Source organism: Oenanthe melanoleuca, chromosome 1A, assembly GCF_029582105.1.
Source record: "Oenanthe melanoleuca isolate GR-GAL-2019-014 chromosome 1A, OMel1.0, whole genome shotgun sequence".
Taxonomy (NCBI): domain Eukaryota; kingdom Metazoa; phylum Chordata; class Aves; order Passeriformes; family Muscicapidae; genus Oenanthe; species Oenanthe melanoleuca.
This window is the reverse complement of record NC_079334.1, coordinates 5,280,474-5,297,242: the sequence shown is the minus strand read 5'-3', so window position 1 is coordinate 5,297,242 and position 16,769 is coordinate 5,280,474. Positions and strand designations below refer to the sequence as shown.

Sequence of the window (16,769 nt, the reverse complement as noted above, 5' to 3'; positions counted from 1 at the left end):
CTTAGGCTCTTTCCTAACCTTGCAGATTACAAAGGTTGAATGTGTAAGATTTTATTCATGTTAAATTACGTCTTATCACTTGTATGGAATAAATTAGTAAAACACACAAAAGTATGATCAGCTATGAAATTGCCAAATTGAACAGGAAAAGTAACATAAGACAGGTTTAAAATTGTATTAAGATCTTTCATTCTCTACAGTGAAATGATGTGATAAGCTTTTCACAATGAGGTATATTTTAGTTTCAAAAACAATCAGCATTCTTACATTATGAATCAGACCGAGTAATAAATACTCACTAAGAATGTCAATTAATTCTCCACTGTGAAAAATGCTGTCCATAGCATTCAAGACAGCACTAACATAAAAAAGTGAGTTTTACTTTTCATCTCTATCCTGTTATCTTCTTCATTAGACAGATAATATTTAAGAAATGTTTTGTGTAACTTCTAATACTGCTTCTCTGATTTATTTCTTTATCCTCTTTATACTTAGTTAGTCTGACTGAAATATTACAAACAGCAGTTAGACCCTCATTGAGACAATCAATGTTCAGCTGTTAGGATCTGGAGACAATCTTACTGTTCAGTGGTTTCTGGGCATCAGCATTCCCTTCTCCTTCAAATCCTGAGGGCTGGTCTTCTACCTTAACAGCTGTCTTTTTTGACCTTGTCCTGTCATCTTCATCTTCACTGTCTGCTGTGTAAAGACTTCGATCTGTAAATGGACGTCTCTCATCTCTTCTCATAAGAAGAAAAATAAGAAGTCAGTTTTTACTCTTAAAAACCTGAAGCAACTGTTTTCCTTTCATTATTCACAACCACTCTCAAGATATAACAGTAATATTCTCTTATGCTCATCTCTTCATTCTAAATTGTAGGTATTCCCATTTTCTTCCTATACAACTGTAATTTCCATAAAGTTAATTAGTTTAGCACCCAAGTACTTTTAATAAGAAGCACTCTTACAGATGGATAGAAACCAACTTTTTCTACTTTGAAGCATTCCCCTCAGCACAGACCCCACTGAGCAAGTGAATGAAAGGCTGTAACAAAGAACATGCAAAGTATCCCTTCCTCTTCACTCCCTAACTGTGGCTCCACTAGGGGACAGCAGACACAGACATTGCTTCTGTATTCCTAACCTAATTCTTACTGGGAAGAACTTAAGAGTTCTACAAATAAAAATATTAACAATTAGCATACTCTAGACCATAATGACCAGGAAAAAGTATCCAGAAGCAATCCTTTATACCTAATTATTCTTCCATTTGACAGCAGAAGGCGAAGATCATTGTCTTTTGTTCTCCACTCAGGTACTGTAGAAGAGGGCTGAAAGGGTTTGTTAAACCTCCCATTCAGTTTTGAGCTTGTGATATCCTAAAGAAGTAAAAAAAAACAATTTTGCTTGTTATTTATTACTCTGAACTCCAATGTTTTTTCTGGACTCCATAAAAGATTAATTTCATTACCAGGATGGTTACCACCTGGATAACCAACTGAAAAAAGGTCAAACAAAACATGTTTGGACGCAAAGAAGTTCAGGAGCAACCTTCCTTGAATCATCTCTACTCTCCTCTAGCACTAGAAATAAATACAACTTTCCTGTAACATTCCTTTTAGGTTTCCTTTGGAGAAATACCAATAGGCTCAGGCAAACCAGAAGCTGGGCTTGGAACTGCTACACCTACTCCTGGATTGGCTATGTGCTCCCTGCTATTAGTATCTCAGAACTGATTCAAAAGAGAGCAAAACATCAATAATGGAAAGCAACCTGCCTTAGCTCAAAGCAATTTACATTTGACATATACTCTGAAACAATCTATCCATACCTCATATGACAAAGAGTTCTAGTCTGTATTCTTAGGCATCTTAAAACCATTTTCTTTTCAACAGATATCAGACAACTGCTCTGGTTTTGTTTTTCCTTGCACACAGCTTAAATACTTGCCTCTTCCCAAGGTGACATCTCCAGCCTTTTCAGCACCTCCCTGGTGTGGAGTTCCAGGATGTCCAGATTAGAAGGAGTTTTGGTAGCATGGTCTCTCAGCTTCCTCACCCTTCGTCTGGAGTGATGAGGGGAAGCTGTTTCATGTGAAGATCGTGAACTTGGAGACACACCAAGAATTCCCTGAGTTTTAACTAATTTGCTGTTTTCCTCCTGTAATTAAAAGCACTTTTCAGAATGGTCTCAGAGGAATACACCCACATATTTAAGTGCTGCTTCTAATTCATCTAATTAAATGTAAATTATGTAAGGAAAACTGTTAAGACCTTTCAGAGAAATAACTACATGTTTCATTTGGATTTGATGTACAAAGTTGAGTTCTACTGCACCTCTTCCTCATTTAAGGCTTTTATGCTATTCCACTAGAGTAGTGCCACCAAAACACATGGTTTTATTAAGGAAGGCAGCACAGGGTAGACATGCATTGTACACAACAGATCACATCCCTCAGATCCATTCTCTTCACATGGAAATGTGAGAATTTTAAAAGAATCAATAATCACTAAAGGATAAAGCAGCAAAACAAAAAACAAAACTAAAAAAAAGGAAATCCTCCCCTACTGACTATATAACATACAGCCACAAAACAGAAGAGTGAGCAAAAGAGATGACAACTGGACCAGAACTAACAAGTAGATAGGATAATGGAATATGCACAGAACACCAAATTAAAGTCTTTAACAACACATTAACAATAATTATTTTAAGTAGTTATAAGTAACTACAGTTTAGAAATACTAATACTAATTTAGAAATACTAATACTAATACCTACGAATGATTTCACCATTAAAATCTAAAAATTAACAAAAAACACATAGAGCACTCACTATCCATTTTCTTTTCTGAAATACCCATAGCTTAGTATTCCAAACAGTTTTCCTCTTCATGTTGTATTATTAAATGAGTGGTAAACAAATTAAAAGGTGAATGTGGTCAATCAGAAGCATAACTGTGATGGAGTTCCCTGATCCAAAGATTTATTTTCTGAAGGCTTATGTAGGGTTGGCCTCTGTTCTTACCTCTACAGAACGAATCACTTTAGAGAGCTCTTTGATGAGATGCCCAGGCCTAATGTTGTCTGGAATTTCAAAGGCATGTTCTGTTACAAGCTGTATGCAAAGGGAGAAGAAAAGATACTTAGGTTTGGGTTTTTATCCCAGATAAAAGCAGAAATAATATGAATAAACAAAACTACAAGGGGAAAAAAAAGTAAAATAAAAACCAGATTAATTTCTGTAATAATGACCACAAACTGCCAGAACTATACAGATATACAAACACAGTAGCTTCCAGTCCAAGTTTTAGTAGCCAGCAGATATCCCTCAATGTCTCCAAGAATCCAAAGAAGAGTTAACACAAAGCCATACTGATAAACACTTCATTTCTTTTACCTTCAGTACAGTAATTACCTTTTTTCCCTTTACCATGGTCAGTATAGAGCAATACTTCTGACATTCATTATAGTCATGACTTAAACACTCTAAGACTAAAGGTGTCTGTTCATCCTGACAGAAATTTAATCTCAAGAGCAAATCAAGAATAATCATGAGTAACCAAGATGCAGATTTTTAGACATCTTCCTGACATCCAATTCTTTAAAATTACCTTCTTAGCTTATTTAAAACCTAGCAGGTTGGAAAATCCAATTCAGAAAAAAAACTTATTACTTATAAAAAATGTAGAAAGTCATAAAAGTTTATGTTCCCTTTGATCCTCTGAAACCGTATCAGAGACATATTTCATATATATACACACACAAAAAAAGTCCAAAAGTTAGATCTAGGAAAACATATTTTGTATGTAGTTTAAATGTTCCTCAGAACCCTTCTAGTTAGAATTAAACAGATAAAACATGACTTAACACACAGGCTAGAATGACTGACATTAATTCCTGTAATCAACTATTTAAATGGAAAAACATCCCAAACACTTTCAGCTACCTTCAGCAGCAAAATGATTGCCAGAAGCAATTCAATACTAAATGTGCATTTCATTGAACCTGGCTTCCTCTCAGTCATTAAAACAAACTCTTTCTCCCCTTCCCAAAAAAACCCAACACCAATATATAATCATGATATTATTATTCAATTCAGTGCCCCTAACTCCACAGGGAAAATTAAATCAGCTGATATTATTTACCATTGTTCATTCTTTGAATGTATCACACCTCTACACATTCACCCTGGAGAAAACAGCAGTTCTGTCACTAAACTGTAAAATCTTTCCACCAAGTTTTTGATCATTTCAGGACTATTCAATCCTTCCTAATTCCCTCTCTCAAAAGAAGATGAGTTTGAACTTCTCTAGAAAATGGCACAAATAATCCTCTAAGATAATTCACCTATGTTGAAAAGACATACTCCAAGACACAAATGTGAAAGCTCATGAGAGGGGATTTGCCATTTTTCAGGAACTGTCTGAAATCCTCAGCATGTGCAGATCAAACAGCAACGTACAAAGCTCCTCCTGTCCAAACTCCAAACATATCACACACATGGGCTGCTGCATAGCAAGACTGGCTCCAGGATGAAGCAGTAGCCACAAAAGAAGGATGCAAGGTATGAAACATGATAGCTGGTGGACAGCAGACAACACTGTGGCTAAATCACTGATGCTCTGCACTTCCCTCCCAATGGGTGTTTCTGTTCACTCAGTGGTTTGGGAATACTCACAAGTCTCATTAATAAGCATTCAGAATGCAGCAAGTGCAATTGATTTTTCTTTCACAGAGAAGTAGAAAATGTATCACATTCCACATGAATCAAAATACTTAATGGCCTACTAGACAGTACACAAATGCTACAATACTACACCAGAGCAATCTAGAAAAAAGGAATTCCAATCCAACTTCAAAATAAGATTTATATAGGTTATGTTTGATCTCAGCTCAGTAGCCTGATCACTTGGCTTGCTTATTATCCATGACACAGATGCAGAGATGGCTGAGATTCATATGTGGTTTAACAGCTTAGGTCCTATAAACACAACAACATTGCTAACAAGTGTTCATCCAGAACAGCAGAGACCAAGAGACACTGGAGAACCAACTCAGAGGGCCAGCAGAGCTTCATCTGGGATCAGGAATGCTACACAGGCTGGACCCCAGCACATTCCACACAAAAACCACTTCTGCATTTGCACCTCATATTCACTTCCATGCAGCTCATACTGTTGGATGCAGCATTGTGCAATTATCACATAGTTGCATAGTAAGTTCTCCTACAAGTAGAATTTGTGGGCAGAAAGAGCAGAGAAATCTCAAAGAGCCAGTTCAAGTCTGGCTTGCAACAAGGCAGCATCACAGGCAGCAACAAACTAGAATTAATAGCCTCAGTCAGAACCAAAGTGCCTGTCAGTGAACAGCACTTCCCAGGTGCATTGGTTCCAAAGGCACTTATTAGCACAGGCACATGAGAAAACACAAGGAGGTAGATCAGACCCAGCTCTGTGCCAAAACAGGCTTTCCTGGAGAGAAGAGCACCAGCAAAGCCAGCACTGATGGCACACTTACAATTTTACAAGGGTCAATCAATGTTGAGCAAGGACAGTGTTCAGCTGAAGTTAATATTTCTCTATCTAAACCAACTCTTCAGCAGGTGCAGCTGAAATGTGCTTTCCACACTACTGACATGAATGGAAAATGCTAAAGACCATGGCATTCCATCCCTCCACTGCCTCAGACTAGGATTAACTGGCTACATAAAGCTTAGAAAAAGCCCCACTTTATCACATCCTCTGACATTCTTATCCCATCCTGAGGTAAAGCAAGATTCTACTTCAATTAGCTACAATACTTGAACTTATTAAATGGTCTAATAGACTTTATTAGCTTCATGGAATATAAAATTGTCATGATGATTCTTCCCCAAATCAGTAGTGTATACTTTCAATGGACTTTTTCAGTACTCATTAACTGATAAAAATAATCTTAAACTTTAAAAAGGCATAGACCTTCACCTAGTTTTAAATTAGAACAGAGCTCACCAAAATAGCAAACAAAATCACTTATACTTACTTCCTTTTTCATCCATAATTTTAAAGCAGTAAGTAAAGCCTTCACTCCTTGCACTAAATAGCCTGGAGGCTGGAAACCATCTTCCCTCAGTTCTAAAAAGGATACAGAAACCAATTTAGAAACACATCAAGAGAGAAAACAACAGAATGATACCTACCCTTCAGCCAATAAAGTTGCCATTATGTAACAGCACAGTAAAAGAAAAATTGTGCAAGCAAATGAAATGTGCATCCTGCATTTATGTGCATACTTAACAACAAGAATGACCACAAAAAACCAAATCCAACCCTGAAGTGATTCTACATAAAACCTTTTTTAAACTTACTCTTGTATGAATTAGGGTTGGTTTACAATACACTAAAGGTCATTTAGGGAAAAAGAACCCAGATCTAAAACACAGAACAAAAAATTACATATTTGAAGAAAGCAATCACTTTTATTTCATTGAGAAATATTTTAGTCAAAGGGGACAGCAGGATGTGGGATGTATCTCTAAATTAGAATTTGCATTGCTTATCTCCATACATATGCAAATGGCTCACACTAGCATACTTCCACTTCCCAAACATTTTTTGTCATCCTTCCAATTATCACAGTTCTCTCTCACATGGTTACATCATTTTTACTCCCAAAAATCAAAGGGACAAGGAGTGGAAACCACTCTGCTTCAGAAGCTTCTCTTCTTAGGGAAGTTGGTGTTCCCAAATGATTGCAATTCAATTCTTTTTCATTCCCTCTTTTCCTTCATGGGGGTAAAGAAAGCAGGGAAAAGACAAATCCTCCATAAACAGCCAAATGTAGATTAAAACCTCTCTCATGCTCCTGACAAATATTTCCACTTGTCAACAGCAAATGGATCAACCATTTGGCTCATCTTATAATACAACACCATCCTTATGGATAATGTATTAGGAAGCTGGCAGAAAAAGGAAGGTTCTGTGAGTAAACAACTGTTCTTTCAAAGAAGAGTTGCTCCTACTTGCTAAAGGGTATGAGAGGTACTGGCAACAGAAATCTTCCTGCCCATTAGCTGACTCAGTTGATAAAATTTTAAGAATACAATGGAGTACCACAGGCTGAATTTTTTAGATGCAATAGAAACAATTGGCATGAACTGAAAGTAATTCTAACTAATGAGTACAGCATGCATTAACAACAGCACACATTGCTATTTTGAAACCCCAAGAATTAAGAAAAATACTTAGGTGAACACAATAATCCTTATCATGAAACACTTTCTGCCAACGAAAAGCAAAAATCAAGACATTTGCAACCCTGTTACCATTTTATAAAAAGAAGCAGAAGGACATGCTGTGTTGATTTTGCTTACTGACCTGAATTTCATAAAAAGTATTGCTAACAGTTGGACACCACCACTACCCCACAAAACTGAACTGGCATCATCCTTTATTCATTAAACAATGGATTCTGACTAACAAACACCTAATCCATATGAGTCTTGATGCCAAAATCCAATATAAACTTCAATCTAGCCATGGAAACATCAATTTTTATTTTTTATTATGTTTATAGGTCATAGCATTGTTCAGTGCCAAAACATCTGCTAAACCAAGAATTAAACATAACATGAGAATAAGCTTCACAGCCCTTCCCTAAGCCACAAGAGGCTCCTAGCCTATGGATCAAGGATAAAAAGGGGAGAGGGAAGAGTGGGGTGAACAGACAGCTTAGAGTCAGCTAGATCTTACAGAAACATACATGTTCACTGCTTTTCCAGCAGGAACACAGTTCCTATGGCTTCTGATGAGTTTGTAAACATTAAATATGCATGAATGAGACAAACCAAAGCAAGCTTTCAAGATAAAAATACTCTTTCTGGAAGGAAAAATTTTCTGCAAGTCTGTTCTGTTTGTTAAGATTTCTGAGTTTCTCTAGGGTCACGCTGAGACTTTAAATGCTCATTTAGGAAACAAGGCTGTTCAATGCTCTGATTTGTTGAAAGGAGAAGAGATGATTTTTAATAACTTGTAACTGCTTCCACATTAGAAAAAATTGTGTGGGATTCTGCTCTCTTCCAAAACAGAAGTTGAATTCAGCAGCCTCCTCTGAAGGTTGACTTCTGTTCTTCTAAATACATTATATTATTAACAGAGCAGGCAGAGGGCAAGACACATGAATAAAAGAAAGGGAAGCTAGATAGGCTCTCTCTCAAACACAAATATACACAGGTACAAATATAGCAATTAAGGAATGGATGAGGAAGTTTGGAGAAGAACAGCAACTGTTAAGAACTGGAGGCTGTTGAGACACCTCTTGGATAAGCACTGATATAAGTGATTTAACACAGCCCATACCATATGAAAGATGCATCAGCTATAAAAGCCCTCACAGATATCCTTCCTTTCACAACCAGGAGCAGAGGAAAACAGGCACTGTGATTGGAAAGGTCAAAGAAAATTGCAGAAGTGCAAGAAAACTTCTTTGTTTGGCTGTGAAGCCACCAAGAAGCAACCCATAGATATAAGTTAGTGGGATCATTTCATTGAACTTCATTGCTCAAAGTAAAGGCTATCAAAGGATATTCAAAGATCTTAAATTATAAGAATGAAGCATGGAAGTAAAAACTAATGCTATGGTCCATTATCACTTAAGAGAAAAAGAATTATAAAAAAGGAGATACATATACATCTCTTAATACAAAACAAGCATTACCTTTCAATGTTTCCAGTAAGTTTTTGGCCACAAACCAACAGATGGCTTCAAAGAAGGGAAATTTGAAAAGATCCGGGGTTTTTAGTCTCTTCTCCATTTCATAACACCTGAATAAATGCAATATTACAAAACATGAATGTTTTAATTATCAAATTCATAATTCAACTATGTAATCATTCAAATTGACACAATGTCCAAAATAAAATGAAATAAAATAACCATGGCCATGATAAATAAAAGAAGTCAAGTACCACATAGTTAAACCCCAACAAGACCACAGACAAGATTGAACTCTGGTCTCATTCAGGCTCTGACCTTATCAGGTTTGACTGCGGCACTTCTAAGAATAAAGTTGGACTTCATAAAACTAGGATACAAACCCAATGTGTGATCTTTTAACAGATGGAATTTTATCGGGATTCCACTGTAATAAATAAAAACAATATGTTTAGAAGACAGCTCTACATCTTGGACAAAAACTAAATACAGCTGCCCTTAGAGCAATGCTGACTTGAGGATGCTCATTTCAACTCAGTGTCGCACACCTGGGCTTGCTTAGTCTTGTTTTACTCACTTATACTAATCTCCAAAGCAGAATTTTTTTTTCTCCTTTTAGTCACTTAAATTCTTGCACAGCCTTCATTTTGCTTTTGAAACAAACTTTGCAGAAGTAAAGTAAGAGAACGTGCTTGATACATTCTAACTGCAAATGCCACTATTGTCTGTTAGTTAGAGCCTGTACCAATTTGATCCTGGTTAAGCACATGAAGAAAAATCTCTTTGAAAAGAATATCCTATTTACTGGGGAACAAGTACAGCAAGAGCTGAGACTAACCTGAGCTGCATGCCAATGTTGAGGTTGTGCAAAAAGTTTCCTCCAAAAGCCATACAATCCTGAGATGTGAGCACAGCGTGAATCCAGCCTGAAATGACACATTGTGAAACTTAATACGTAGGTATGAATTATTCTAACACTGTTTTTAAATATAAGCATATAAATAAAAATGCTGCTCCTGAAAGGAAAAAAAAAGACAAACAGATTTGTATTCTGTGCTAGGAACAAGTAATCTAAATGTTAACAATATGTAAACTGCAGTTTTTCAGATATCTAGTAGAACTGAAGTTTTCTGAAATAATTAAGCTTAAAACATTTATCACTGGGAGGGGGCAGTAAGGATGCAAAGCCAAATTTTTAAGTAAAAATTCCTAAAGTTTTCACTCCAATCCACAAATATAAACAACTCCAGAGGGGAAAAATACACTGAATAAAAGCTCAAGTCATTAAAATAAAATTTTATGTCTTTCAATATTTACATGTTGCTTACAGTAACAGGGTTGTTTGCACAACATAAAGTCATTTAGCAAAATTGAAGTTGCTCAAATAGGAATTCCAAAGTGGTCCCATAAATTATTCTAAAAACAGTCAGTCATTCTAAGACAAGTGAAATTATGAACAGTTTAAAACCCAGTCTAGACACACTATAAAGTTTGTCACATAATTGAAATATTGTCCTTATGAAATCCACTATTCAACATAGTAAAGCATAACCTACATTATGCTATCTATCTAGTTAATTACTACTGGATAATTTCAACTAAGTACACAAAAGAACACAGTACATGAGCTTCCTGATTAGAAATAGTTATTTGTGAAATTTATCCTGTGGAGTTTTAATGTAAGTAAACTAAAAGCAGACTTTCTCTGTCAAGATCTTTTTTCTGATTTTGCATGTCTACAGGTGATCTCTGACACAAGATTAGTTGGCCAGACATTTGCAGGCTACTTCATGGTTTCACTGAGTGTAGGCAAGACAAAAACAGGATGCTTCTCAATTTGAGAAAAGATCAAAACAAATCACAAATAACATTAAATCCATCCTCTAATTCAGCTAATAATGAGCAGTTTTATGACATACTTGCATCAACTTATGATTTTAATTTTTCTTGCATTCCTGCTTGCCATTTTTATACTGTACTTTTGATCAAGGTCTACATAACAAGGAATGAAAATCTGGTGTAGACCAAACTGAATATCTTGAATAATATTTAAATAACTCTAAAGAGCCTCCCTGTAGATGTTATTCACCTACATGCAAGATTAATTTTCCATCAGAAAGCCACTCTGAACATATTTCCAAGATTATAAAATAATTATGACATCCACTACCATCAGTGCAAGCAGAAACAGCAATTGGTTTTCACCAGAGATCAGGGGTTTTTTTTTTACAGTCTTTACTCAGTCTTACAGAATTTCCCATTTTTGAAACACTTGTCTTTAAACCTAGTTTAATTTACAGGTTCTTCTGCTGTACTCCATCATATGTATATGAATAAGTATGTGTATATAAACATACATGTATGTAGGCACAGTAGAAAAGTATCTTTGACACATTGAAATACATTTACACAGGAGAAATTATCTTCTGATGATACTTTTCTTCAAGGCCACATTACAGTGATAGCTCAGATTCAGCTGATTACTCAGAAAGCAGTAACTACTTTCTGTGAGTCACAAAGCTCTACACTCTGTAATTCTGCTTTCTCTGTTCATAGATCTATGAACCCACATACATGGACAATTAATTCTATCTCTTGATGCAAATATATGGTTTTAAAAGCTCTGGCTGCTCAGGAATGCCAAGAGCACACAGAGGGCCTCATCAGGTAGTACTTTCTACAAGCTGTGAACTAGAACAGTGAACACTGTACAGAACTGAGCTATGAGAAAAAAGAAGTAGTCTAGAAAGTGCAGGATGGAATAACATACTGATCATAATCTTCAAGGCTTCTTCCAGAAGTGGAATTGTAAACCATTTTCCTGCTCCATGTATTTAAAGCTTTCTTTCCCCCCCAGAAAAACAGAACATAGCACCCAGTACAAATTTTTAATAATAAAAACGATTTATAGGGAGAGGGTGGATAAGGAAAAATACCAAAACCTGGCAGTCACTTTATTGGCAAAATATGGTTTGATTTATGAAAGACTTGTAAGTTTATGGTATTTGGGAGTTTGGGTAGGGTGAAGCATTTTGTTTGAAGCATTTTTCTGTGCTCTTTTCTTTTATTAAAGTTGAACTGTGTTGAAATTTCTCACAACAAAAGCAAACAAAAAAACTCACCCAACCTGTATTCTTAATACTCTAGTCTACAGCATAAGTAGTTTATGTGCTGTTTTTGTAATAATTAGGTCTAGTAGGCCTTGCAATACTAAAATATGTAAAAATAGGATTGTATTATAAAATTAGGGTAAGAATTCAGTCTGGATACTTACCAAATAGTGAACACTCTGTGCTCTATTAACTGGAACTATTTCCTATTGAAACTACTCATTTGAATAATCAAATTCAACTTTAATTTGCTGCCTTCTAATTGGGTAACAAATACCCTTTCATTCCTTGATAATTGTTGTGATTGTCAGCCAACCTTAAAAGCTAATTACTTGTTTTGAAAATCTAAATTTCTACTTTTTTATTATTCTCTTATCCATAACTTTAGAGGATGCCAAATGTTGATAATGCAATTATTTTACAATATTCAGAATTCCTGGTGATTAAACATGCTAAGTCCTAATAGCAAGAGTAAAATCTTACCTGTTGGAACAAATAAAGTGTGTCCTTGCTTCACAACACACTTGTAACACTTGTCAACCTTGTCCCCAAAATACACTTCACTCTGGGTGACAGATGAACTCCAGGACTCGTAGAGAGCCAAATTTTCATCAGTGGGCTTGATCAAATAGAATATCTTCTCACCCTATTAGACAAATACACCAAGTAAATAAATTAATGTTTTCCTAGAGGTACACTACAACCTCTGAGTCACTCCTAATGAAGTAACAGATTGACCTAAATGTAAAGTACACCATCCTCCCACTATAGTGTGTTCAGGCTTCCTAAACCAGTGTCTCACAAATGCAATCTACCAAGAGCTTAATAAAACATATTAATCAGGTGGTATCTTGTGATTTAAGGGAAGCAAACAAACCAACCAGAACTTTTCACTGGAGTACAAAAAAATCCAGTTTTTATAAACAATTCATGCATATGCACACACCTACCAAAGGAGAAAATGGAAGATGAAATCACTTTGCCTGTTCTATGGTCAAATTTGTGAGAATAAAAAATTGAGTATGCCAGTGATTATCATTCAATTATTTTTTTCCCTACTAAAACCTCACTGTATCACCCACAAGTCTACTAAAGTGATCAGTCAACCAATTACAGCCTACAAGTCATCAACAGTGTGCTAAAATAAAAGCATAAAAATGTAACACCAGGGATCAGTAATTCACTTTCAAGCTCCTCCCTTGGTGTTGCAAGGAGAAGATTTTGGGAAGGTGATAATGCCACAACAGAAGGCTGCACACTGAATAATTGTTGTTTCACACAGTCATAGACACCCAGGGGGTGGTCAGACATTGGAACAGCTCCCCAGGGCAGTGGTGACAGCACCAAGCCTGGCAGAGCTCAGGAAGTGTTTGGACAATGCTGTCAGGTACATGGGGTGACTCTTGGGGTGTCCTGTGCAGGGCAGGAGCTGGACTCAATGATCCTGATGGGTTCCTTCCAACAGAGGCTGCTCTGTGATTCTGGAAATCAAGCAGCATTCATACCCAGAGAACGTGGTACCAAACTGATGTTCCTCCAAAATCAATATGAAAATCAGTATAGCTGTCCTGGACACCCATCAAGCAATACTTCTGAACAAAAGGCTTAGGGAAGACAGAATCATCTGGCCAGTAATTTTCCACCCACGAAAGCTTTCTGGCAATGTCTGGTACTTCCACTAATTCAGACATCCTTTAAAAAAAACAAACAAACAAAAAAGAACTGTTAATATAAGCAGGAGTAAGCACACCTCATTTTAAATGACAGCTTCCTACAAAGGCATTACTTATGAACTAATAAATATGTTTTATACCCACATTACATGACAGTGGCTGTCCACATAAAATACACCTCCTCCTGTCTTTCCCACTGCAGGCATTATATTCCTACACATACTGCTCAGCTCAGTGAAAACCACTTCCTACATTCAAGGAATTGAAGTCAATACTCACTTTGTGTCCGAGAATTCCAGGCTGATCACATTCAATACTTTGGGTCGGTCAGGATTTGTGAAGTACTTAATGTAATTATGGAGCTTCATTTTACTGTCTGCTTGTCTGGCTACATCTATGACATCTATCACTTTGTCACCACCTGTGAAAAACAGGATGACTTGCTTAAGGCTATCACAGCTAGAAGACATTTCAGGGATTTAAGAGAAAATTAACTTTTTTCCAGTCTACCAAAACACTTCTGCAGAAAAATTCCACTACTATCATTATTCTCTTGGAAGAGAGACAGATCAGTATAAACCAACTTTTTATTAGGTTTAACTTTAATTACTATAATCAGCTAAGGACAGAACTGAAAACACTCTAAAAATAAATGCTCTTTCCTGTGGTTAACCAGAAAGAAAGAGTAGTATAGAATGGCTGCATCTGATTAAAAAAAAAAAACAACAAAAACAACAATTTGGTTTATGGCTGCAATTGCAAAGAGTAGCATGGACAAAGTTATCAAGGCATGTCTCTTACTCACTTTTCCTATCAATCATCACCAAAGCCCCACTTTCCTTACCTACATGCACAACTTGCAAGCACAAAGTAATTTCACTCAATAATTATCATGGTTGTGCTTCATTTTTGATGACAATAAAGAGGGAGTTACACACCATGTGTTCTGAAGTGATACATTTAGAAAACTAGACAAGCCAGGAGAAAGGACTAACATCACCACTGTAACAGAAATTGGTTTATGTTCTTTTAGTTACACAATGGCCAAGTCTGACACTTAATTTTGGAATGCTGGAAACATGCCTAGATGTACATTATAAACATATTCACTTTAAAACTGCAGGCTTGTATCATCTTGATAAATTCCAGCTGAAATAGTACTTATTCAGTTTTCTTATTTTTAATTTCAATAATAGGAAGGCAAATCTGTGGCATTCCAATTTTTTGCCTGAACTAGAAAACTTGGCAGGTCAAAATGTATGTACAAGGATGAGACAATCAAGTTTCTATCTGAAACCAAGGAGGCAGCAATCCAGAAGAAAAGATTCAGAAATATCACCATGATAATTAATCTTTAAGGCAGAACACATGCTACTATTTATCATCACATTGGTGACAACACTGCATATTCTGGTGCCTCTAAAATATTGATGGACAGAAAACCTGCTTTAAGCATACATCATTACCTTAGGTGATCATGAGAACACACTCAGAGTTCTCAGCTGTACCATGTGTTACAAGAAATGTCCTGCTGCAATTGGCTCAGTCTCTCTCTGTACTGCACACTTACATGAGGCTGGCACAATTACAGACTGATAAGAGATCTGATAAGAGAGCTGATAAGAAAGAAGTGGTTCTTGGGAAGCCTCTCCTGGCAAAGTATACCAAGGGAGGAAATTTTTCAATAAGATGTAATTCAGAAAGGCCAATTTACTGAGTCCAAAACATTAAGTTTTGTCATAGCCTAACCAATGATTAAATTTATTAATCCTAAGAGTGATTGATTCAATTCCCATTATCCACTGTTTACATGTAGCAGAAAAAAATACCCAGTATTCCACATATAGCATGCACTGGAATTAACAGATGTGAAAGTTGAGACATAAGGCTGTAGTTCTACCACACATCTATCAAACAGACATAAACACACACACAAAAAAAAAGAGAGAGGAAGAAAAAACACTCCAAACTATTGCTTTGATTTTACTCACTGTTAGTGTTGAATTTAGAATAAATATTTAGCACTCTGGAAGCTCTTATAATCATGCAAATATTTATTTTAATTTACAGACAGGATCATTTTAATAAATACTCCAAACTGACTCTTACCTACATAGCGTTCCACATCTAAAACAGAGAAAGTTGGTGGAGGAAGTCTGAGTCCCAGACCATCTAATTTAGGAACCATAATGGGAACATCAAACCCATGTTTCTCCAGGTATCTTTGTGTTAACTGGCTTCCATGCATTTTCAAAATTACTTCATCAGCACTGGTGGAAAGAAAGGATGGAGTATTAACAGAAAAACATCCTCCAAGCACTACTGAAATAAAAGAAGTCTCAGCTTAGGGGAGGACAGATGGGAATGGCTACACCTAAATCCAAAGGAAACACACAGTACTGTTTTATTACCCATTTAACTAAAAGAACAAGAAAACAACTTCAACAAGCAAAGAAATTTCTACTGTAATGCAGTATCTGGAAACTCACAGTCCTTCTGTATGACTGATGAGAGTAACTTAAAAGGATGGGGAATTCTCAGAGAAGGCATTAAAGTACATTTTGCTAACAACAACCACCAGCTGCTGTAAAGAATTTTAAGTCATTATGTTTCAATGAGATAGCCAACCAAGCTCAGGATCAAAGTATAATCATGTTTCTCCACATTCTTCTAAAGCATGCAAGAATGAGTAGAAAACCAGGGCCTGTGAATGTGTTTTTACTTGGAATGAAACAAAGAACAATTCCTAAACTAAAGGAATAAACAGACAATATTCTGACAGTAAGAGCGCAAACACCAAACAAACAAAACCAAAACCAAACAAACAAAAAAACAAACCCACCCCAAAACTCAAAACCTCTCAGACCACCCTGCAGCAGACCCAACATACAACCCATCCCAATGCAAAACTGAACAGGTGAAGCTACTGCAGGAAAAGGCAAATGTATCCATCTGAAACAGGGATGTGCTGGGAAGAATTCTGAAGGAGAAGGAAGTCATCCTCAACCTTCACTATGTGAAGCAGAGAAATGTCAGTCACTTCCTCTAAAGCACACTCAGATGACTTTTCACTGTTTTTTCCCCCAAAACATGCAAGGAAGGTTCTGTACCTGGGGAAAGAGCGAGCCCGCAGCTGTTTAACAAAGGTCCGTGTTCCAGCCTGCACTGGTTTGGAGCCATCATCTGGCTCTGTGTAGTCATGTCTGTGCCAGTTTCTCCTCTTCTTCACTACAAGTTTCAGAAGGATTAAATGTTGAATTAGTTCAATCAGACAGCTCAGATTAGCAGTCAT

The 16,769-nt window shown here is 36.4% G+C and overlaps 1 protein-coding gene across 1 annotated transcript in view; it reads right to left on the bottom strand.

The window, feature by feature from the left end:
* Nucleotides 1–16,769, bottom strand: part of KDM7A (lysine demethylase 7A) — a 29,346-nt gene extending 12,577 nt beyond the window's left edge. The window contains exons 1-12 of the mRNA XM_056511823.1: nt 16,588–16,769; nt 15,587–15,747; nt 13,757–13,898; nt 13,310–13,496; nt 12,288–12,450; nt 9,533–9,620; nt 8,698–8,804; nt 6,025–6,116; nt 3,029–3,118; nt 1,951–2,160; nt 1,255–1,379; nt 583–740 (exon numbers count right to left, since the gene is read on the bottom strand). Of these exons, the coding sequence (XP_056367798.1) occupies nt 583–740; nt 1,255–1,379; nt 1,951–2,160; nt 3,029–3,118; nt 6,025–6,116; nt 8,698–8,804; nt 9,533–9,620; nt 12,288–12,450; nt 13,310–13,496; nt 13,757–13,898; nt 15,587–15,747; nt 16,588–16,769 (1,705 nt within the window). The remainder of the gene's footprint in view (nt 1–582; nt 741–1,254; nt 1,380–1,950; nt 2,161–3,028; nt 3,119–6,024; nt 6,117–8,697; nt 8,805–9,532; nt 9,621–12,287; nt 12,451–13,309; nt 13,497–13,756; nt 13,899–15,586; nt 15,748–16,587) is intronic.